Source organism: Cajanus cajan, chromosome 5 (genome assembly GCF_000230855.2).
Source record: "Cajanus cajan strain Asha chromosome 5, NIPB_CcT2T_4, whole genome shotgun sequence".
NCBI lineage: Eukaryota > Viridiplantae > Streptophyta > Magnoliopsida > Fabales > Fabaceae > Cajanus > Cajanus cajan.
In genome coordinates this window covers 7,949,322-7,973,762 of record NC_138521.1, presented here as the reverse complement: position 1 = coordinate 7,973,762, position 24,441 = coordinate 7,949,322, and the positions used below count along the sequence as shown (strand labels likewise).

The following is a 24,441-nucleotide window of genomic DNA, read 5'->3' as shown; positions in this document are numbered from 1 at the left end:
TTTTTTTTCTTTTTCAGGTAGCCTCTTTTGTTGTGTTTGGTACTACTCCCATATGACAATAATGTGGAGAGCAGCATCCTTGACAAATTAGAAAATATTTTGGACAAACTAAATTCCCAAACATTAAAATTAAAATAGCAAAATGATAATAATAATTAATTTAAAACTGTAAAACATGACTCAAACAAAATATATTTATTAAATTAATTGTATATATATAGTTCATCCAGAAACATCTCAATAAAATAACTAAATCTCAATTTGAAGCTAGGTTCCATGGGAATTTTTACCTACGCAAACTATCCTAGCTGATTTCAAGCACTTATGAATATTAAAATTTTTGTACCCACTCCAAAACTTTCTCCAACAACATAAAAATTACTAATTATTATAGGATATTTTGTCTTGGTGTTGAAAGATTAACCGAATTTTCTGAAGCAGTTGCAAGAAGTTGGTCTGAATTGAGTAACTATTTGGAGAAAATTTTGGTTTGGAAAGCCCAACCAGGAAGCTCCTATCCTTTGAAATACCATAAAAGCCCTATCTTGGAGCCATGTCAGCACACACACTATCCAGATGAAAAGGAACGAGTGGTTGTGCTGCAACTTGAACCGTGGGAACATCATCTCCACACTCATTTCCAAAAATTTAGATACAGAAGAAACATATCAATAACTTAAGCCACATTCTGACATAACTTGAGCTATATTCTGTCCCTGGTGGACTCAAAGAGTCTTCTTTCATAGGACAGTTTAATTATATCCTCAAAAACAGGTTCACTAGCAAACATAGCAATGGCCTCAACCTCTTCTGCTCTCACCATATCCTCTTCTTCCACCCTTCTTGATGCCAAGGCTCCAAGACAGTCACCAGCTGCTTCCCCACAATGTGTCAGCCTCCCCCCTCCACCTTTGCACTCTCACAACCGCTCATGGAAGACCTCTACTTATTGTAAGTCACTCAAAAAATACTGCACACTGCACACACCCTTTCACCAAACTCATTCATTGTTAGAAATAATATTAGAAATTGAAGGCTTGTGAATGACTGATACAAGATGAAATGTTGTGAGCTAATATGTATCAATGGACATTATGATTGTGTAACAACCGAGTACTTGCAGGATTATTGTTAGGACTGATATTTATTATGTTACAGAGATCTCACATTCACCAATAATATGATTAAAATGGTTTGTATAAGTAGGATGATCTATTTAACGGGAAACTTGTGCTAGATTCTTGTTGTGTGTGAAAACTCGTGTTCTTTGCTAATATCAGTCATAATACTATAAGTCAGATTAGTCTATGATACAATGAAAAAACAAAATAGCTTATAGAGTTGAATTAAGTCTAAACATTTTAGATGTTATTGAAATTTATCTTAGCTTAGTTATGAAAACTTCATACTTTCCTTGATGAGTTAGTTTTCTTTTGGCAAGCATCACTTCATAAGTTAAATTTTGGGGTTGAATTAGGCTCGAATTCAAATTCTAAGAAATAATCAGTATGGCCATTGTTACTTTTTCTAGTGCTTGATGTAGTGCTTTTCAGGTCGCAAGGTTGCTCGTAATGTTATGGCAATGGCCACAGGAGAGGCACCAGCTGAAGTTGCCACAACTGAGACGCCAGAGTTTGTCAAGACTCTTCAAGAAGCTGTGAGAGTCTCTAATTCTTTTAATGCATCTCTTGAGTTCAAATTGGAGTTTTACCTTTGTTTCTGACTTAAATTATGACTTCTTTTTTTTTTTTTTGCTCAGTGGGACAAAGTTGATGATAAGTATGCAGTGAGTTCACTGGCCGTGGCTGGTGTGATTGCATTGTGGGGCTCAGTTGGGTTGATCTCAGTAGGTTATTTCAAGTGTTTATTTTGGATTTTTACATTATTATTGGCTGCTAGTTACATATAGCAATTCTTTTTGATCATATGTTTGAGATTTTTCTAAGCAGTTAGTATCACTTGTAACAGGCAATTGATAGGCTTCCTTTGATTCCTGGGGTTCTTGAGGTTGTAGGCATTGGCTACACTGGGGTAAGTGAAGTATACTAAACTGCTGACATCAATTACACCATTTATGATCACAACAATAGGTTAAGAACCTAGAACCAGTTAATTTGGATTAATTTCTCAGTACTTGTGAGAGAAAATAAAACGAATCAAGCTTATATAAAATAATATGAATCTGCGTATCTCAACTTGTTCATAAGTACCTATAAACTCGTTTATTTTTATTATGTTAGGAATCAAATACTACTCTCAATTGAAAAGTTTATCTTAATCCAAACTTATTCTACTTTCTTAATACATAGAGTCTAATTGGGTAAACTTCTCTAGAAATACCTCTCAGAATGAAAAAGAAGTAGGAAAAATGAAATAAAATTCTCCACAAGCTAAAATTGACTTATGCTTAAGCTAATTTATAGAAGTTCTATCTTATTAATTTCTCTTATAAGTTAAGTTTAACTTAAGAAGAAACTTATTTTGACTTTCCATCCTATTTTTTCCTCTTAGAAATGCTTTTGGAAAAACATGCCATAATCTTTTTCTACCCCTTATTATGTTAAGAATCAAATACTACTCTCAATTGAGAAATACTTCCTTTTTATATTAATTTTTTAACTTTCTTGGATGGTAGTTGTCTAACTGGTTTAACAAATGAGTTATGCACTTCAACTCCCGTAACCAGTTAACCAGGGTGAGGCACTATTCAACAAATACAGAATAGTCAAAACCAGAGGGGGTTTAACAATTGCAAATACATAATGGTTTATTTAAAAAGTCTTGTTGAATTGGATTCCATCATTCATCTTTTTTTTGTTTTTTTCTTTGCAGTGGTTTGCATATAAGAACATAGTTTTCAAGCCAGACAGGTGAGCACAATTATTCTTGAATAATTACTACATTTTGGTACAATGTATCATTAACTTGATGATTAAAGTTTTTCAACACTTTTATTATAGAAGTCATGTCTTTTAAACCTGTTTAATTGAATATCATCAGGGAAGCTTTGGTACGGAAAATAAAAGAAACATATAATGAAATACTGGGGAGCAACTGAAAGAGTTAGGAAATGCTGAGATGCTGTTGACATGAAAGAGTCATATCTTGCAGCTTCCTGTTTAAGATGTCATCATGCTTCATTTTGTCGCCATAAGCTTCTGACCACACTTTATCCCAAATAATATGTTCCGAAAAAAAATTGTATCTCTCTATACATATTAATCCACTTTTAAGTTTTAAGACAATCTCATTTCCTCAATTATCTGTAGCGGTTGGTTACAAGGATGAGAAGAAGCAATTATAAAGCTGAATTCATTGACTTTAAAAGAATATCTTTATGACCATATTTGTTACCTATCAGCATGCAGCATGCCTTCACGCAGCCTTGATACAATATTTCCATTTCACTTGATGTGAAAGTATGCCAAGAGATCTAGGAATTTTATTATTCCAACAACTATTTTAATACAATTAGGTGAGAAATAGAACAATGCTGGGGGTGATGTAATGAAGAGAGATAGAAAGAACATATGTACTCGAAGAAAGTATTGTAGACAGTATGTGTAGGAATAATATAACTCAGAGTTGACTTGAATATCCACATGCATAAAAAAAAAATGTATACAATTTGGAATGTGTAGTCCATAATTTCAAGTTAGGTGAAAGGTCATCCTTACTTGACTTAATAATGCTAGCATTAACCTTCCCCTGTTTGAACCTTCCATTCCCAAAGTTCAATGGTAGTTGCCCGGTGACCAGAAATGTTTGAGGAACTGGGTGAATCCTTAAGTTGCAAGTTACAACTAAATAATAAACCCTTCATACGTTACTGGATTAAATATTTATACCATTCCTCATATTTGATTTCCACAAGGATCCTTATACTTGCATCTTGAGTTATCTTTTGTTTGTTTATTGAATCCAAGAGCCGACTTTGATTGGAATTATTTAATTCCAAAAAAATCAATATGATGAACTCTAGTTTACTTTTGCCAATGTTTTGGCTAGTTGGCATTATGTAACTAGTTTCGTTTTGTCCAATTTTAAACCAGATTTTAATATTGAGTGGTTTGCCACCAGGTTTGCATTACATTTAATTAAAAAAGAAAAAAAATCATGAAAGGGATCTTTATGAATGATTAAAATTTCCCAAGTTTCCATCTTGCAAAGCATCTAGTATTGGTTAGAGAAAGACAACTGAAGACAGTTTTCTCTCATACAATTTGATCGAGTGCAAGAGGGCTGGGTTAGGTTGAATTTAAATTAATTTGTTATCTAATTTAACTAAAATTTAATTGAATTTTTATATTTTTTTTAAATCAATTTCAATTCAACTCAATAACCAACAAATTAGATTAGATTATTCAATTAAATTAATATAATTAAATTTATTTATTTATTTATAAAAATTAAAATATTTTATAATAGATATAAATTATTTAATATCTTATTACAAATATAATGTTACTCGCTGATAAAATAAATAATAATATAAATTAAATTTCAAAATAAATTTATTGATTTGTTATATTATTATTAACTTAAATAATCAATATTAATATAAAATAAAATTTAAAATAAATATTATACTATTATAATATTATTAGTCTAAAAACATAATATTTAAAGAAGAGTAACAAAGTATTATTATCTTGAATTAATAATAATAATAATAATAATAATAATAATTTTATTATTATTATTATTATTATATATATATATATATATATATATATATATATATATATATATATATATATATATATATATATAATGATTGGATCATATTAAATCACGCATAAAAAAATATTATTTGATTTGTACAGTTGAATTAGAATGAATAATTCCAACACTAAAAAAATTCAGAACAAATTTATTGAATTAATTTGGATGGATTCAGATTACCTTGATTTTATGAATAAAGGTCGCTTCACAGCGTAAAAAAAGGAGGAAATCTATGTTGACTTAGGGAGTAATGTTCTTTTCACCTAATTATGATTTTTCTGACCCATGAGACTAAATGTGTAAGATTTTTTTTTTTTTGATATATGTATATAAGATGAACTTTCCAAAGATGACAAAAAAAGAACACTATTCGTTTTTACCAAAAAAAAATTGTTGATCCAACCATTATTATTATTATTATTATATTTACTCTTCATCTTTTTCTCTTTGTACTCTCACCATTTCTATTTCCAGAATCTAGTTTCTAAAATGCTTGCAACCTAGAAAAAAGAGCGAAAAAAAATGATGCCGACTAAAAACAGAGCAATGAACGAAGGAGGGATAAGAGAGCCAGAGAGGGAAACATTGAGAGAAAAGAAGAAGCAAGGGTACTAGCGAAAGCGAAAGAGTAAAAGATAAAAAAAAAAATATATTACTAACACATTCTCATCATGATTTCAGATGCGATGCTAATGTAATTTTTAATTATAAATTATAATTACCAAGATAAAATTTCAATTCCAATAGAAAAGCAACGGTAAAAATATTTATTAAACTGTATAAAAATTTTATCCATACAGTGAGCAACCATAGTATATATAAATGCATGTAAATAGTATAAAACCAAGGATAACAAAAGTACAATGTGAATCACACTAGACAAGCATATATTATATATAAATGTCTACTTGTAAAACTCCATAACCCAGAAGCCAGAAACACAAGATACGAATCTGATACCACTGAATCCAGATCCTAATGCCAATTCCATGAATTCATTCTGGGTTCTCTCTTTCCCTCCAGGGTTTTGAGTCATCATCAATAGGTCAGATTGAAAACCAGACTTGGAAGTAGTTGTAGTCTCGGGCAAAGCCGGAAGAACTGAATCCACTACAATCACTTTTCCATCACTAGGAATTGCTTTATGGCAATTCTTCAACAGCTTCAAGCAGTGTTCATCACTCCAATCATGAAGTATCCACTGAAAAGTTAAATTGGTACACAATTAAAACCCATCACGTAATAATCATAGACCATTACAATTATATGACAACAATTTGCATTAAAATATATTATTTCCTAACTATATCATGTATTATATGTGAGAATATACTTGTATTTAATTTACTTTACCTACTGGGGAGATGAACATTAGTCAACCGTCGGCAGGAATCTTCTGGATCACGTGGATTTTAAAATCAATTTCAACACTTCATTTTTAAGGCTTTGGTTCATGACACTCCACTACCACGCCTTGGTAGGTAATTTTTGTTTTTATATTATTATTAATTATAAGCATGTTGGCATTGCTTTTTGACAAAATGTTTGCACTTAGTCGCTTTTTAAATTGCTAATATAAAAGTGATTATCATATCCGAAAATACAAAAGTGAAGGTGAGATATGTCAAACAAAAAAAGTGAATGTGATAAAAAAAAAGTTTAAAAGTTCCTTAAAAGGTTGAATTTACCTTCATAAAGATGGCGTCTCCGTTAGGAACACTGACAAACATATCTCCTCCTACATGTTCCACGCCTGCAACATTAAAACAAAATTAAACAACGCATGCATGCTCAAATTTTTGAACAAAACATTGAATGACAATGGGAAGATATATATATATACCAGGATATGTTGGGGCATGTTGAATGACATGAGGCAAGTCAAAATTAACAGCGTGAAGATTGGGATATTTAGAAGTGATTAGCTTGAGATTAATCCCAAGACCACCACCAACATCCACAAGCCTATTAATGTTGTTGAAACCTTGGTAGAACTCGAGAATCCTCTTCATGACAATAGTGGTAATGCTGAGCATAGCTTTGTTGAAAACATCATTGAACCTTGGATCAACTGCTGGATACTCAAATGCGTGCATGCCATGAGCCCTGTTGAATGGTATACCCCCTTCCAATATGGCACCTTTCAGTTCGCTCCTATTAGTCAACGCAAATCATCAAACAAACACATCACATTCAAAGGATAATCAGTCAAATTTTTTAACAAAAAATAATCATTAATAAAATAAACAAACACTTTATATCATAAATAGAGTTAAAAAAGGTTTGGTTTAGGCATCATTGATGGTTGTATGGACTAAAATGATAATGTTTTTAATTATATTATAGAAACGAAGAACTAACCAGCTTTCCAAGAAAACCCTGTCGAGAGTCAAGTTCAAGGCAGGTCCGAAGGAGACACCATGGTGATCAGTGACAAAATACTTGGAGGCAAAGGTGAGGCCATAGAGCTTCTTAGGAGACACAGACACTAGTTCTCCTTCAGCAAGAGATGTAGAGAGCATAGAGTGACTCGCCAATAGACTCAGAAGCCGATCCAGCATTGTGGCTGCTTCCGGGTTCTTTGACCCAATCTGCTTTACAATATCCTCTGCTGAGAGCTTCGCACCTTCGCCTGCTTTCGCTATTATGTCGAAGATTCCAAGCTCCACTGCGGTTCTAACCCCAAGTGGTAACACCATGGAAGACATCATGGCCATGGCAAATAGGATCCCATCTTCCTTCTCTTCCACGTGTTTTCTTACCTGCTTCGCTTCACCGTTCTCGTTGCTTTCCAACATTGGAGCCATGATCTCAATGTAGAAAAATCTTATCTACTAGTACTAATTGATGCTGTCTTTAGTACATGAAGGGTGTGTATGCTTATAGGAGTATATATACACATAAGAGCAACCCATAAGAGATGTTGCGCAAGCGTGACCTCCACTACCAAACCAAACCCATGTGTTGACATATTTTACCTACATACCTATATTTTTATGTAACCAAAAAAAAAAAAAAAATATATATATATATATATATATATATATATATAGAGAGGGAGAGATTTTTTCACTCTTTTATGTGTTATCTATTATAAGAAAAAATAATGTATATATGAATTTATTAACTTCCGCATAAGTCGGTAAGTTAACGAGTTATATCACGTGTAGATTATAAAAGAAAAATGTAATTACAACTTATAATATACTTCTAAAAAATTAAGTAGGGTGGATGTTAATAAACTTCACGAATATTTAGTAACGCACGTCTGCTTATTTTTTTAAGTCAGTATATATTGAGAAGATACACTATAGATGGATTTTAATGTATATAAAAATAAATACATCGAGGTTGATGAAGGTGGAAGCGATTCTGCGCGCGAACATAAATTAAAAAAATAGGCAGGTCACTGATGTTTATTTTAGAAAAATATTAAAAAATCATATAATAAAAAAAGATATGTGAAAATAGATATGACTTCAAAAGTGGATTATGTGTAGGGAAGATATTAGTATTATATTTAATTAATTAATAATAAATTATTTATAACTTTAAAAATATTTATCTCATTTAAATTAATTATGATAATCATATATATTTATTTAATAAATATGTTTATTTTATTTTATAAAAATAAAAATTATTATTGTTGTTGTTGTTGTTATAAGAAAGGGATGGGGGGAGGGAAATATTATTTTTATGTTTTGTTTGACAGGAATGATTTTTCTGATCCTACATATCTCTATATGTAATGGAGAATCAGAGTCACATATTTTTACTACCATGGAAACTTCTACTTCAGACACTCAACCCGCCTTTCTAAACACCTCCTTATCTTTACCTAACCATGTCTCTAGAACCCTAGCACCAAAGATTGAAAACCTAGTTGAATTTTCATATGTCCCTGAAGATGCTCAGATCTCTGAGAGCACTGCCCCCCTTCTAAGTCCATATAATATATTCAAACGCCAAAGATCTACTCTTAGATCTATCAGGCAGTTGGTCAGAACCACCCGTCCACATGAAAAAGAATATGTTCAATCTTCCAAGATGGAACAGTGTTCTTTGATGGCCACTTCTGAAGAACAGTATGTTACTATTGAAATCCCAAAGGAACTCATCTGACACTGGAGAACAGATGGATACACCCATCTCCACTACGGGGCCATTAGGTTGATGCTCACACTCCATGGGAGACGAGGACTTCATGTCTCCTCAAGGATCTCCCTGTTAGATACTAGCTATCTCCACTACGAAAATGTTGTGATTGGTACGGTCTTGACTACACTTCACGCCGGAAGTGTCGTCCTAACATTGTTCCCCAATTACAATGTTAGTTTAAGAGACCCCACTGTACCAGAGAGGCTAAAGGTCCAAGTCCAGATAACCGGAGCTGCCCAGACCGCTGATGCTGTTTGTGCTACTCTCCACTACCAAATCATATATAGGCTACAGACCCATGCGGTTAATTTGGCCTTACCCAGCAGTAATGATAGTGCCTTGTTTGTTCTTGCAAACCAAGCAGAAGAAAGTCCATCGATCGTCCAAGTTCCCAGGAATATTTCCAGGGAACAGCTGAAGGAGCTCATCCCATTACAATGGGTGACAAATTATGAGAATCTCCACAAGCATCATGGCAAGCCAATCCAAACGGATCAAGCAACTTTCAGAAGATCCGTCGACGGAACGGTCAGAACAATCTTTCAACAACCTGAGACAGCCTCAGGTTCAATTTTTCAAACAATGATGTTAGAACCTTTCGTCAAAGAAAAAAGAATTCCTATCTTTGCAGTACATGCAGATGGGAGAGAGATCTATACCGACAGGATCAATGGTCATTTCATCTAGGATGTGATAAGTGTCTAATTAGTTTGATTTAATACTCACTTGAGACACTTATCTAGCACATTTTGTGTACATATTGATATTATTTTGATCTATATATGCTTAGAATCAAAGAGGTGCTTTTGATTAATGTTAGTACAGGGAATAGGAAGCCTTTGATCCAATTTGGTGCTTATTTTGTAGGTTTTGAAACCCGGAGAAGAATGGCTCAGCCATTCTAAAGCGCTCAGCGGAATCAGGTCAGAGAACTTCCCAAACTCAAGGCGCTCAGCCACTTCAAAGCGCCCAGCGGATTGGCCTTGGAGGAGAAGGAGTGCTCTCTGCCTTCAATCCGCTCAGCCATTCCCATCCACTCAGCGGATTTCATCCAGGAACAAGGGGTGCTCTCTGCCTCTAAAGCGCTCAGCGGATCTCAAGCGCTCAGCCCTTGAGGTTTCTTCATGGTGAAGAAATCCCAATCCGCTCAGCCGTTTCAAGGCGCTGAGCGGATTCTTCTCTTTCCTGCCTACTCTATTTTAATTCTAGCAATTATAAAAGGGCAGGGGAGAGAGAAAAGAGAGGGGGAGAGACGAAAACAAAGAGAAAAACAAGAGCTGGGAGCACAGGAGGAAGAAAGAACAGAGTGGGAACGAAGATTTGGAGGCTGGATCACTTGGGAACGAGGATCAACTCCTTTTCTTTATCTCTTCCTTTGTAATTTCTTCTTCCACTCCTTTGATCTTGTAAATGGCCATGAGGGGCTAAATCTTTGAGGATTGGTCTAGATGTAACTACTAACTCTTCTTCTTCTTAAATATATATATGCATTTCATTTTCATTACTTGTGTTTGATTCTTCTCTTAATGCTTATATCGGCTTGATCACCCGTTGTATGATTTTTGGTTTTTGAATCCGGTTGGAAAACGTTTTTGAAAACCCAAACTGAATCTTGCACCTAAACATCTCTTGCTCTAGGAATAGACTTGATTTGCTTAGTCACCTTGTTCAAGTCATTGCTCTTAATGCAACGTGTTAATCATAAAACATAGAGGAATCATGTTTTAGATTAATTACTTTAGGATTCAATTTTGAGGGATCTTGTTGAATTACTAAATGAACGTGGAAGTCATGAAGATGAAATCATATTTATTTTAAGGAAATTTAGGAGTTAGCAAGTGCTCTAGGGTCCAATCCTTATGTTGCCCCAGAAATGTGCGATCCTGAATGCGATTGCTGGATGCACTCAGGAGACACCAGTGAAGAAGAAGATAGTGAATCAGACAGTGACTACAGTGATGATGAGGAGTGGAATACGCCTTGTAAACCACCACCTCGACCTAACAGGAGGCCAGATTCACAAAACAAGTCTTCCTTCAACAGACAACCCAACCAACGGAGCAAGTCTTCTTACAGCATGACCTCATCAAGATGTTCAGATGAGGTGAAAAGATTTTCTCCCCCTACACCTAAACCAGTACCATGCTTCATGTTTTCTGAAGCAAACAAAGATGTAGAATTTCCTCCTTTGGAAAGAAAAATAAATCCCAGTACGAGGTATACTACCAAACCTACCATCATTCCTTTGGAGATTGGTACTGACGGAAAGCCAAAGGTACTAAGTCAGGCAGAAGAAGTTCTCAATTGGCAAACAGAAAATGCTCAAGCACAGAACTCCCTGCTGAAGAAGATTGATGACAAGGTTACAAAAATGTCGAGTAGTATGCAAAAATCAGAAGATAAGCTAGATTATCTCTCCTCCAAGATGAAGTCATACTACCAAAAGTTAACTGCTGACATTTTTCCAGACTGGAGAATGAAATAAAGAATATCCCATTTGGTGCAGCACTAAACGAGAAGGATCGAGAAATCAGGAGTTTAAAAGCTCAACTCTTCCAATTGGAAGAACAAATAGAACAAAAGAAAAAGGTTTTACAGCCTCAGCCAGTTGCTGCAGATCCTTACGCATTCTTGCACCCCCCTGCACCTGTGTCTCATTCTCTGTTCAAAACATCATCAGTCTCATGGTCTAAACCTGAAAGACCACATTACAACATTCCTACTGCCTCTGCAAATTGGCAATGGAGAAAGTCACAATCCAGTTCACAAAAAATCTCTAAATCAATAGAAGATGATTCCAAATCTTCTACCCCGGTTTCATCACCCAAAAGGCATGATACGGGAAAGGGTCATTACTTTCAAGACTCACAAGACCCTTACTCCCAGATGATGATCAAAGAGAATGAACAACTTGCGACTCCAGAATCCTCTGTAAACACTGAATCAGAAGATGATCTTCTCACAAACTTATCTGACGAAGATTCCGTTACTACAGCTTCCTCAGAAGCACAATTAGCAGATCTCTCTGTTTTGATGGTATCCACCGGACCAGATCCTATTTATGAATCCCCTAATGAGAGCCCAATACAAAGTCCTAGAAATAGGACCACTAAACCAACTAGGGGACCTTGGTTCACTCTTGATGATGTTGACCCAAGTCAATGGAGATCTCGGCTAATTGAATTTGGAGCTTGGCTAGACACCAGATTCATGAAAGGAGATACTGAATCCTACAAAATCATTGAAGAATTTGGATGTAGGATGACTGGTATCCTAAAAGAATGGTATGCTAATTTAGGTCCAGTCGGTCAAAACACATTTCATGAACTGGGAAATGCGGCGGCTGTCCTAGGTGCACTCCACGAAGAATTTATAGGAGATGGAGCTCTCACAGACAGGAAAATCAGACAAGAATTCTTTGAGATGAAGTGTTGTTCACTTAAACTAAAGGATCTTGATAAGCATTATTTAAGGATGCTTAACAGATTCTATCTTCTTAATGGTCTGAATGATCCGAGCTTGAAAAGCACCTATGTAAGCTTACTTCCCACAGAAATCCAGCCAGAACTTGCAAGAATGGTTGTTGCTATGAATAAAGATTTCACAGGCCTGACAATGGGTAGAATCCATCAGATGACCCAAGAGGCTATAGACAAGCTTTGCCGACAACATGAATACTTCTCCAATATGCTGAAAGATAAAGGAAAGTATGCCAAAGCTTGCAGAAAACCTTTCTTGGAAATCAAGTGCAAGGACAAGGATCGATGCCACTGTTCAAAGAAAAAATTCAAAGGCAAGAAGTTCCCATCTCATTTCAAGAAAAAGAAGTATAAAAAACCTTATAGGTTTTTTAAGAAAAGAGAAATTCGTGGGAAAAATCCAGGACAAAGATGTTACATCTGTGGCAAAAGAGGACATTTTGCTAAGACATGTCCAAATAAAGCTCAAAAGGCCATAAAGATGATTACATCCCTACATCTAAATGATAGGGATGAAGTAGAATCCCTTTACTCCGAACAAAGTTCTGCAGATGAAGATACTGTATTTGCTCTACAAGATTCTTTCTCAGACACCTCTAGTAGTGATACAGATGACTATAGCCAAGAGGAAGATACAGTCCCAATCTTCGCTGTTGATCAATGCGATAGTATGACAACTGTCGTTCCTCCACATCCTAATATGGAAATTGAAATCCTACCATCCAAGTATGAGAAACCTATTAAGGCTATAGGCTTTCTTGATACAGGTGCCTCTAAGACTATGATGAACCCAGAAATCTTACCACCACATTTCTGGAAAAAGGAAGATACCTTCTTCATAGCAGCTGACGGAAAGATCTTCAAATCAGAAGTCATTTCGCGAGCACCAGTAGGCATCCGCCTTTTCAGAGAATGCATAATTTGGTCCAAAGTTGTTGGAACTAAATTACCTAACAAAGATATCTTAATTGGGATGGATGTTTTCACCCAAGCACACAGACTACTCATCCACCCAACTGGACTCAGATTCAAAGGAGAATTCAAGCCCTTCGTGCCAACCAGTAAGTTATATTCTCTTTCTGAAGTTCCACCAGAATTGGAAGAAATCAAGATACAACTGAAATCTTTATGTTCAGATAATCATAAAGATTTCACCCATCCAAAACCACTCTGGAAAAATCCTGATTTCTTTGTACAATTGCCATTCAAGCTGAATGAGGATGTAAATCCCACAAAAGCTTCTCATCCAGGCATGTCCCCATCTGATCTTAAATTAGCCAAACAAGAATGTCAAGAACTGCTCAGACAAGGTCTCATAGAACAGACGACATCAAATTGGGCGTGCCAAGCCTTCTACGTAGAAAAAAGATCAGAAAGACTCAGAGGAAAGAAAAGATTAGTCGTTGACTACAAGCCTCTCAACCATTTCTTGAAAGATGACAAGTTTCCACTACCCAAGACATCCACTCTGCCTATCTTGCTAAAAGAGTCAAAAATCTTCTCTAAATTTGATCTCAAATCTGGATTCTGACAGTTAGGAGTTGATCCCAGTGAAAGGCACAAGACAGCTTTCTGCATACCCAATGCACAGTATCAATGGACTGTTCTACCTTTCGGCTTAAAGGTAGCACCATCTCTATTCCATAAAACAATAACAAAGATACTCGAGCCACTCCTAGACAATGCTATCATCTACATAGATGATATTCTTTTATTCTCCACAGACATGGAAAGTCACAAAAGGCTCTTAAGCCAGTTCCTGGAAAGAGAAAACTTGTATGGCATCATGTTTTCAGAAAAGAAGATACAGTTAGCACAACAGGAAATTGACTTCCTGGGAATGAAGTTCTCTCAAGGAAGTTATCAGCCTCAACCTCATATTGCTGAAGAGTTACTCAACTTCCCTGAAGAAAATCTATCTGTTAAGCAAATTCAACAATTCCTTGGAATTATAAACTACATCAGAGATTTCATTCCGAAAGTTGCCAGATACACAAGCCCTCTCTCAAAACTGTTAAAGAAAGATCCCCCTCCATGGGGACCAGAACAAACCAAGGTTGTCCAAGAGATAAAGAAGATTGCACAGAATCCTCCTGCATTAAAAATCCCAGGAGAAGGGAAAAGAATCCTCCAGACAGATGCAAGTGATCATTACTGGGGTGCTGTCTTCATTGAAGAAGTAGACGGAAAGAGGTTCTATTGTGGGCATGCTAGTGGACAATTCAAAGAAGCAGAAAAGCATTACCACACCACCTATAAAGAGGCACTGGCTGTGAAGAATGGAATCAAGAAGTTTGATTTCCATCTGCGAGGATATCACTTTGAAGTCCAAATGGATAATTCTTCATTTCCAAAAATCCTGGATTTCAAGAATAAGTTACCACCAGAACCTCAAATCTTAAGATTAAAGGATTGGTTTTCCAGGTATGATTTTATTGTTAAACACATCAAAGGAAAACATAACCTCATTCCTGATTTTCTTTCAAGACCACAAAAGCCAGTGTTAATCATCTCATCCTCCTATAGCTTTCCACTGATTTTCATGGCAAAACCTCTACCTGATACAGCAAAAACTAGAAAGCTATATCCTCCTGGTTTTAAACCTAACAGTCCTGAAGAGATTATTCAATTCGCCAGATCTCATTATTTTTATTATCTTCATGAGACACTAAGGTTTAAAGTAGTCCCTCCAACCATGTTTGATCCTATAGAAGAACATCCCGGAATATTTGAATTATTCTGTGAAATTGGTTGGGATTTATGTGAGCCAACTCTTTAGGCTATATGGTGCAAAACTGTCCAAAGTCCAATTGTAATTGCTTTGAAGGTACAATCAGCTTACAATATTCTGATAAATCCAGATAAAGCAGAATTTTTATTCTGGACTTTATTAGAATGGTTTTCGCCTCTCCCATGGTGAGTTAAAAAAGGTTCTCGATTTTCAAAAGAATCAAATGGGAAGGACCAAAGAACAATGTGAGTCTTTAACCTCCATTATTATCATCAGACGTCCTTATTTCCAGAAACCTACAGGACAACTATGGTCAAAAAATGAAGCTTCTTTTTGGGGAACCTTTGAAACATATCCCCCAGATCAAAGTTACAAGGCACAATTGATCAACCATCTCAAGGAAGCAAAAATCCAACAAGAGAACCAAAGAGAAGCCAGTTCATCACACAGTCGTTTCATTCCTAGCCAATCAAGTCATCAGGGTATCAATGCTTTCATGAGCAGAACTGAATATTACGTGCCAGATGAACAGTTCCAGACAGCTAATGATCTAGGAGACGAAGATGATTATTATGCTGAATTGATGATAGACAGCTGTTCGGATTCAGATGCATCAGATCCGAATCTCTCTCCTAGTCATGAGCCCATCATCAAAAAAGGATAGTAATGGGAATCTACTTTTTCGTACTGTCTGCCCTCAGTGTAAAATAAGTATGACAGCTTGTATAAGTTATGACCATGTAGGTCCCTTGTTTGTACTAGTTCTTATCATCTGAGTCATAATAGTTTGTCTAGTTGTGTGAGTCACACCCCACGGGGGTCCTTTACTGTATTTAGCTTTTAGGGAGCCAATCAGGATTGGCCCATGTGTAAAATGATTGTTGTTTGTAAGCCTCATGAGATTCCCTCTGAGTCTATATAAGGAGGCTCTCTTTCAGTTTGTAATCAAGTCGAGTTTGCAATAAAAACTTCTTGTGTGTTTATTACTCATGGATTGCTAAATCTCTTTTCCTCTCTTTCGAAAACTCTTGATCCTATTATAGTATTATGTTCTCAGTGATATATGTTTAAGCCAGTATGCTCTGTACTCGCCTCTTTAAGAGGATCTTGTACAACAGAACGCTATGAACCTTAGATCCAGTATCTTCCGATCCTTAGGATTTATGGTTAATTTGGCTAATATAAGACAATTGCTGAAAAGAGTAGGCGAGGAATGCCGAAAGAGTAAGCTCGTTCTTGTATTCTGTCAAATTAATCATAGGTCTCTGAGGCTCTCGGCCATACTTGTGCATTATTATATTTAAAATAAAATTTACTTTTATTTTAAATTTAGGATTTTTGAATTGTTACAACTCATACATCCTAAAATGTAAAATTAACATTGACATACAGCAAAATCAATCAATTAGAATACTTTAATTTTGATTATTATGTAATATATTTTTATTTGTTTTAGAGAAAAGATATAAGACATCAAACTATCATAGCTTGAGCCTTAATATCTCACGATTAAGATTTTATATCTAATTAATTATTTCTCAAATATAATTAAATAATAACTAATATTATATTCTCATTCTCATTATTTATATGATTTTAATATAGAGATGAGCTATAGATAATAAGTTGAGTTTTGAGTTATATTCATATTGTATAAAGATATATAATTAGTAAATCATATATATTGCAATTGAAGTTGAGTTTTGAGTTATGGTTGTTTTTCTCTTGGGAGAAGCAAATTGATGATTTGGAGTGATTGTTAGTTGCATGTTGAAATCTATGATATATATGAGTTGCTTATGATGTGTAGTTATAATTTTTGGGTGTTACATGTTGATTTGGACTAATTTTTAAATAGATTAAGTCAAATTCATGATTCTATTAAGTGTAGAAATCATTATTGTGTTGAACGCAACTTCATGGCATTAGGTGTGAGGTAAGAATTTATCTTTGTCTCATTACCGTTAGGCATGGAATTGGTAGCATCAGGCTTTAGTCAATTGAGAGATCTCTGACTTGTCAACGTTGGATGTGGATTGTGGTGTCGAGCATGATTTACTTGTGAACTTTTTGACTTGGTAATGTTAGACCTTAGTTGAGTGACGCAAGCCATGATCAATGAAATAGCTTTTTGCTTGGATGACATCGGGCCTAGGTTTTGTGACGTCGGACATGAGTAAGGTAAAGACTCTTTACTTGAATAAGGTCGAGTGCAGATCTAATTATCCCAAGAGTGATTGGTACGAGGGCTTTCTACCTAATTTACATTAGACATTGATGGATCGGAGTCAAACATTTGTGAACCAGAGGATTTTTTCCTCAATGATGTTGGGTGTTGGGAGAATGGCATTGGACATGGGTTGTTAAATATTGTTTTCTTAGTTGATTAAGTTTTGAACATGTGACAAGTAGAATGGATTATTCACATTATTTATGTTGACATACGATTCTAGTTCATTATGCATTGATTTGGAATGATGTATAATGATGTTTAAGTTGCTTAAAGTTGTAAGTTGATTATGAATGGAAGTTGAACTATAGTAAAGTTGTATGAAGTGTAGTGTTGAAGGTAGTTGTGTTGTGAATGCTTAAAGCAAGTAGTTGAATTGTGTTGATTGACTTAGGACTAGAGAAAATGTGTTGCTTTAAAATGATGAATATCTCATTGTGAGGATATGGTGTTGTGATGCTATATATAAGCTCAATTATTGAAAATTCTTTTTAAGTAGTTGTCTCTTGAAGTGAAGTATTAAGAGTCTCCTCTGGGTCCTTAATTGATATAGTATGGGAGTTAGGTTGAGCCATGCATATTGATTATAAGTGACCAATGTAGAACCATATGGGGGCAAGGTTGATATATATGTGTATGAAGTGACCAACCAAGTAAGGTACGAGATCAAGAGCCAAAATCTCAAACTAAGTACTAGAAAAGGCATAGTATTTGGAGAGTAGTCGACATATTAATTCCATATAAGCTTAGTTATGCTTGCTAAGGTCGTAGTAGGCTCACACTGAAGCTATCCTATCCCATGCAAGAATACTGAACTTTCATAATTTAAGTGATGAAATTCGAGAAATTATGTTATGTTGTGCATTGATATCCAAAATTTGTTGTTGATCTAACAAGCGCAAAAAGATCACGTTGCTAAGTTGGTTTGGTAAGATCAAGTTGCTTAGACTGCTCACCTATATTGTAAGAGATCTTTTAGATGAAATGCATGATGACACATCTTGTTGCTATGTTGATATATTGTGAAGTTTATACGTGTTGAAAATTGATATGTGTTGTTATGTTGCATCATGACACGCCTTGTTGCTACGTTAATATGTTGTGAAATTTATGCGTTGAAAATTGATATGTGTTGCTATGTTGTAATATTGTTTAAGTTGTTGTGATGCTAAATAGTTGTATTGTGAGTTATTATATGTTGATCACATATTGTATTTAAAGTTATATTATGGATATACTAAGTTGGTATGCTAGTAAGTTGTGTGGTTTATGCATCAAGTTGGATATGTTGTTGAGTTGTAAGTGTATGTTGTATGTTGAAGTTGTTGTATAGTTAGTTTAATATTTTTATATTATGTTATTTCTTTTGAATCCATACTTATCCTTGTGTTTAGATTGTGATGATCACACTTGTTATGAGAGTAGGACATCAATAGGTTGGAGGATGAAAACTTTTTAAAAGCCATTTTAAAAGGTGATAAGGTTGTGTTGGGTTACTTTGATATAGTTCGTTTGTAGTACTTGCTTGGTCGATAATTTAAATTTATGTTTTTAATCCTAATTAGTGTGTACATATATATATATATATATATATATATATATATATATATATATATATATATATATTGTTGCATATATATATTGTTGCATATATATTTAATGACTATTTGTATGTTAATCTTAGGTAATTAGATTTAGGTTTTATGTTGTTTAGTCTAATTGTAAAGTATATAGAAACTTGATGGGATGTCACTACAATTAAGATTCGGTTTTTCTAGATTTCTTTAATTTATTTTTTTATAATCAATTTGTTAGCATAATATATTTATTGAGGCTCGTCATTTATTAATTCACATTAAAAAATGATCATTTTTCATTGTTAAATTGCCTATCAATGAATTAAATAAGACTCCAACCAATATATAATTGGAGAAGAAAAATATAATCTTTAATTTCTTAAATGTGCTTTCCTTAGTTGAAGCTTCTATGCCGGAGAACGCTGCCAGCTGTGGGCCATTGTGTGTTTCTTCTAGAGACGGCATATTTTTATGTTTTGTTTGTGTTAAAATGTCTTTAATTTCTATACATGACATACCCCTTCATTTTCAGTATACATTATTTTTTTTTTATCTATGGAGTATTCAGGATTGATAGTAGTGATTAATTTCCTCATTATGTTGGAGACATCTTAAAAGAAAGTAGGATAGTGGTCTTAAGATTTAACGCGACTGCATATACAATATAGAATTCGAACTTCTGACTTTGCTTAAACGTAGATCAACTCCTACCGCTGAAGTTATGAGTACCTATAATTCATTGTCTGTTAGTAATTAATTATGTCTAACTAATTTCATAGGGAATCACTCAATCATCAATCAAATGTTTTTTTTATTTAAATGAAAAGTATTTACTATTGTGCAATTATTGACATTTAGTATAGAGTACAATTTTTTTTATTATTGTGATTTTAGACGAATAAATGAAATGAATTTTTTTTTAGACGAGATATCTCGTTAGTCACTTTTAATAAGATTTTTTTTAATTATGTTTTATTCATTTACAATAGTCATATTCGAAATTTTATTTAAGATATTAATTATTTGTATGTAATAACCGTAATATATTTATAATAAAGTGTATTATTTATGTTTTTAAAATGATAATAATAGAAAAATGATTAGAAAAAAAATTGAGAGGATTTTTTTATAAAAGCTTCGACCTACCACCTACCAACTTAACTATTTACTAACGAAAAATTGTCAGTTACTAAAAACAAAAACAAAAACAAAGAAGCTAACTAATTGCTTCTACATATGTCTGTCTGTTAGCTTAAAGAAGACGCTAATTGGTTGTATTATCATAGACTAAACTCCAACAAATAGTAATTAGAACAAGTTGCATACAAGAGAAAAACAATTGCAAAGAGGTTCATTGTACACAGTACACATGTTGGTTGAAAGGATAAAATTTAAATACAATTTTTTATTTAAAAGTGAAATTTCAATCTCATACTCCGTGTGATAAGTATTATAATTAGAGATAAAAAGATGTTTGGGAGAGATTATAATCTTCATTTTAGCTTTTTTTTTTTAAAAAAAAAGCTATCTGTGAAAAAAAAAATTATGTGTTTGAAACAATTGCTTAAAATTGTAAATATTTTTTTGAAAAATAAGTTTTTTTTTTAATTTTATAAGTATTTTGAATAGTTTTTTTAAGTTGATTGATGAATTTTAATTATTAAAATTAAAGTTTATTTTTAATTGGAAAACAGAATTAAAAAAATTAAAACTGTATTTAAGTTTTCCCTTCGTTAAAAATGTTTGGTAAGATATCTCATTTATCAAACCTTGATTGACAGAGTTTGTGCTAAAACATATGTTTAAAAATGAACAATTAAAGCAGTAAAAAAGAAAAGAGGAACAATTAACATCTTTAGCTATCTTAAGCGTACCGTGTGCTTTTAAAAAACATTTTAGTCTCACAATAATATTCCAAAAGCACTAAAATAATTTTATCATGATATAATATTTATTACTAAAAATTATTTTTGTCCACATAATACATATGTTAATATATTATTAAAAATTGTAGATATAAATTATAGTGAGACAAAATATGTTATTAAATTTCATTCAAAATTAACATTAAAATTATGTATAATTACATGTTAAATTGATATGATTATATATATTATACTTATAATGACACATTGACACTTCTTATATGTCACTGTATATAATATGTCTTATAACGAAACTTGCTTATAGTAAACATGACATTGTCTTGTGTGATGTAAAATAACCTATAAACTACTTGTTTTATAAACAAAAAATTAGTTCGAAAGAAACTAGATTTCATGTTTAAATCAAGAATGCAGTTCAAATTTTATATATACAAAATATAAGAGAAAGAGGGATACTAAGAGTGATAAGTAAAGTTTTTTTTTTTTAAATGATTAGTAATTACATAAAGTTGATAAATATTTCATACTAAAAATACAATTAAAAAAAATTCATTATGTCTTTGTTATCTTATTTTTACTATAAATTAGAAATATGTATTAATTTTATTGATGAATAATTTTTGTTGAGAAAATTTGACTAATCTATCTTTAGTAAAAAATTTCTTTACACCATCAACTTAATTTGTCAGTTGTCAAAGTGATGCTACTATTAAATCAATTTTTTCTATTTATCTTTAAGAATTGAAAATATGAATTTTAGATTTAAAGGATTAAAAATAAATCTATTCTAAATTTTAGAAACTACAAATATAATTAAATCATTATTTATTTATTTCTATTATACCTTTTACCTTCTTTTAAATTTTATTCAGCTGGTGGTGGGACATATAAAATCTACTTGAAGAATTCCATAATCCAAACATCACAGACAGAGCATGTATATCTAATGCCACTGAATCCACCTCCTTTTGCCAATGCCATGAATTCCTCTTCACTTCGCTCCTTCCCTCCTGGATTTGTAGTCATCATTAGAACATCGAATTGGGAAATGCTCTTCACTTCACCTGTTGTCTTGGGCTCAAATGGAAGAACTCCATCCACAACAATCACCTTCCCATCTTTAGGAATTGCACCATAGCAGTTCTTCAACACCTTCAAGCACCACTCATCACTCCAATCATGAAGCACACACTACAAAGTTTATTAATCAGAATACATATATATAAATTAGTGAGAATCATGCACGATGTGATAAAGGATATAGATTCGTAAAATTAAGAGTCTAGTTTAGTTGATTGACCTGGTGTGTGAGTGATATAAAATCCTTGATATCAAGTTTGATTCTCACATGTATTTAAAAATAAATAAATAAATAAAATCGCAACACACTTAATTCCCACCATCATCAAAATGGCATCTCCTTCTGGCACACTCTCAAACATATCTCCTCCCACATGCTCCACACCTGCAATCAATTAAAAATACATAATTTTGGTACAATACATAGTTGCATACAATTTTAGATATGGAATTTCTTGCGTATTTTAAGTGTAGATTCTTCATATTATGGAGATAAAATTTCAATTTTAATTATATAATAATACTAAAAATATCTAAAGGATCACATCAAAGTTTTATTTTGCATCGCTAATAATAAAATATAGATTTTGATGACTATTGTGGTTACTGAATTTATAAACCGAACATTCTTATTGGATTATTGGCCCTCGACACTTTTTTTCTTTCGGTTTGCTTTCACACTAAAACATCTAGGAAGATTTGAATATGAGCTTAGAAATGTCTTCTTTTTCTTTCTTTTTTTCTATTGAAAATAACCCTTTTTATTTTCAGTAGAATAATTCTTAAAAACTTTTCTAACTTATGTATCTAAATAAACTCAAGACGTAAACATACCAGGGTAGGGAGAGGCATGTTCTATGACATGAGGCAAGTCAAAATTGATGCCCTTAATGTGAGGGTATTTAGAAGTGATTATGTTAAGAGTGACCCCAAGGCCACCTCCAACGTCCACCAGCCTTTTGGTGTTCTCAAACCCTTTGTAGGATTCAACAATCTTTTTCATAATTAAAGTCGCACGGTTGGTCATTGCAGCCATGAAGAGCTGATTGAAGCTTGAGTTCGAGTAAGAATACTCAAACAAGTGTTTGCCATGGACCCTGTTGAATGGAATACCTCCTTCCAGAATTGCATCTTTCCCTTGGTACCTTTGAATTATGGATAAACAAACTTCCGATTTAGCAAATAAATTTATATGGAGAAAAGATTTTTATATAAGCAAATTATTACGAAATAGTTAATGATTTTTTATAATATATTCTACAAATTAAGCACTATAGTATTAAGAGAAAATAGGCGATATGCACAATTTTATAGTATTATCCAATTACAGATTATGATCTATGATGTGTTGCTGACTTTTATATCAAATAAATAAAAAATCATATAAACTATAATATCTTATTAGTTAACTCTAAAACTATATATTTTACACTATTTTACGTTATCTTTAAACTCTTATATTAATTGTCACAATTTAAAAAAAAAAACTTGACTATATAATAATGATCTAAAATGTGACTAGCTAGGCAATAGAGGCACTCAGATATCTTTTCATGCAAAGTGACTGGACAATAGACAAAGACAAGGCTGTCGATATTTTAGTTAGGAAAAATTATTTGGTATGATAAAGAGTAAATAAAATTCAGTTACATGTCACCTACATATTCACTGAAACAATAGACAAATTAAGGTAGTTCTGGATCATATAATAATTTCTCTTGGCTCGCAACAATAGAGTTACAAGAACAATAGAAAAACTGACCAACTTTGAAGGATGGCCTTGTCCTGAGTCAACACCATCAAAGGACCTAGTGAGCCAGCAGCATCAATGCAAGCAAAGTATTTGGACACAGTGTTCATGCCATAGAGGCGTTGCAAATGTGGAGGAGGACCCTGTTGATCATCAACTACTGTGCAATCAATGATGGAGTGACTTGCTAAAAGCCTTAGGATACGATCCAACATTGTGACTGCTTCTGAATTCTTGCATGGAAGTTGAGCTACAATGTCCTTGGCAGATAGTTTGGCATCTACACCTGCTTTGCCCATGATGTCGAAAATGCCAAGCTCTATGGCTGAGTGCATGGCCATGGATAGCACACTAGAGTTCACCAGTTGCATGGCATAGTTGAAGCTTTTTTCTGCTTCCATTTCTTCTTGCTTATTCTTACCTTTTGGAAGGGTTTGCCTGAGAACTCCACAGAATTAGCACAAGTGTTTATGCATATATATTCAATCAAGTGTATGTCCGCCAATAGTTAGAAACTAATTCCTTTCAAAACATAATGATCACTAAAGTTAACAAATTTTTTTATTTATTTATATTTATGGTTAAAAAATTGAAAATCTGGGAACAACTTCTAGAAATTCGGTTATCTATCAATTATGTAGAAGCTTGTTGTTGCTGCATCATCCACATTATTTGTGTTTTCTTATTCGAAATGTGGCATGATTCTAACCAATTGGATATATCGTTTGTGGGGAAGGTGGACCTTAAAATCTTCATCAGCATGTTTAAAATGGAAAGTGGCATGTTTCTTGAACGTCCTTTGGGGAAAAAAAATTCAGGAGT

The 24,441-nt window shown here is 33.3% G+C and overlaps 3 protein-coding genes across 3 annotated transcripts; 1 reads left to right on the top strand and 2 right to left on the bottom strand.

The window, feature by feature from the left end:
* The first annotated feature begins 635 nt into the window (after positions 1 to 635).
* Positions 636 to 3,330, top strand: LOC109789127 (protein CURVATURE THYLAKOID 1B, chloroplastic). Its single transcript, XM_020348008.3, has 6 exons — positions 636 to 951; positions 1,554 to 1,657; positions 1,760 to 1,846; positions 1,969 to 2,031; positions 2,833 to 2,870; positions 3,001 to 3,330. Exons 1-6 carry the CDS (start codon positions 795 to 797, stop codon positions 3,056 to 3,058), a joined length of 507 nt encoding a protein of 168 aa, XP_020203597.1. The 5' UTR covers positions 636 to 794; the 3' UTR covers positions 3,059 to 3,330.
* A 2,139-nt stretch (positions 3,331 to 5,469) lies between these two features.
* Positions 5,470 to 7,665, bottom strand: LOC109789130 (cathecol O-methyltransferase 1). Its single transcript, XM_083074867.1, has 4 exons — positions 7,087 to 7,665; positions 6,569 to 6,879; positions 6,414 to 6,478; positions 5,470 to 5,926 (listed from the first exon to the last, which is right to left on the bottom strand). Exons 1-4 carry the CDS (start codon positions 7,530 to 7,532, stop codon positions 5,630 to 5,632), a joined length of 1,119 nt encoding a protein of 372 aa, XP_082930993.1. The 5' UTR covers positions 7,533 to 7,665; the 3' UTR covers positions 5,470 to 5,629.
* Positions 7,666 to 18,979: 11,314 nt separating this feature from the next.
* LOC109789134 (cathecol O-methyltransferase 1) lies at positions 18,980 to 24,105 on the bottom strand. Its single transcript, XM_020348018.3, has 4 exons — positions 23,632 to 24,105; positions 22,704 to 23,014; positions 22,190 to 22,254; positions 18,980 to 21,980 (listed from the first exon to the last, which is right to left on the bottom strand). The coding sequence occupies exons 1-4, from the start codon at positions 24,018 to 24,020 to the stop codon at positions 21,684 to 21,686; spliced, it is 1,062 nt and encodes a 353-aa protein (XP_020203607.1). The 5' UTR covers positions 24,021 to 24,105; the 3' UTR covers positions 18,980 to 21,683.
* Between the last annotated feature and the right edge of the window lie 336 nt (positions 24,106 to 24,441).

Excerpts from the sequence above, each read along its gene's own strand:
- LOC109789127 (XM_020348008.3), top strand. The coding sequence starts at position 795 with ATGGCCTCAACCTCTTCTGCTCTCACCATATCCTCTTCTTCCACCCTT. Across the intron at positions 952-1,553 it reads ATGGAAGACCTCTACTTATT|GTCGCAAGGTTGCTCGTAAT; the intron begins GTAAGTCACTCA and ends AGTGCTTTTCAG. Across the intron at positions 2,032-2,832 it reads TAGGCATTGGCTACACTGGG|TGGTTTGCATATAAGAACAT; the intron begins GTAAGTGAAGTA and ends TTTTCTTTGCAG.
- LOC109789130 (XM_083074867.1), bottom strand. The coding sequence starts at position 7,532 with ATGGCTCCAATGTTGGAAAGCAACGAGAACGGTGAAGCGAAGCAGGTA. Across the intron at positions 6,479-6,568 it reads ACATGCCCCAACATATCCTG|GCGTGGAACATGTAGGAGGA; the intron begins GTATATATATAT and ends TTAATGTTGCAG. Across the intron at positions 5,927-6,413 it reads GAGACGCCATCTTTATGAAG|TGGATACTTCATGATTGGAG; the intron begins GTAAATTCAACC and ends TTAACTTTTCAG.
- LOC109789134 (XM_020348018.3), bottom strand. The coding sequence starts at position 24,020 with ATGGAAGCAGAAAAAAGCTTCAACTATGCCATGCAACTGGTGAACTCT. Across the intron at positions 23,015-23,631 it reads AAGGCCATCCTTCAAAGTTG|GTACCAAGGGAAAGATGCAA; the intron begins GTCAGTTTTTCT and ends CATAATTCAAAG. Across the intron at positions 21,981-22,189 it reads GAGATGCCATTTTGATGATG|TGTGTGCTTCATGATTGGAG; the intron begins GTGGGAATTAAG and ends TAAACTTTGTAG.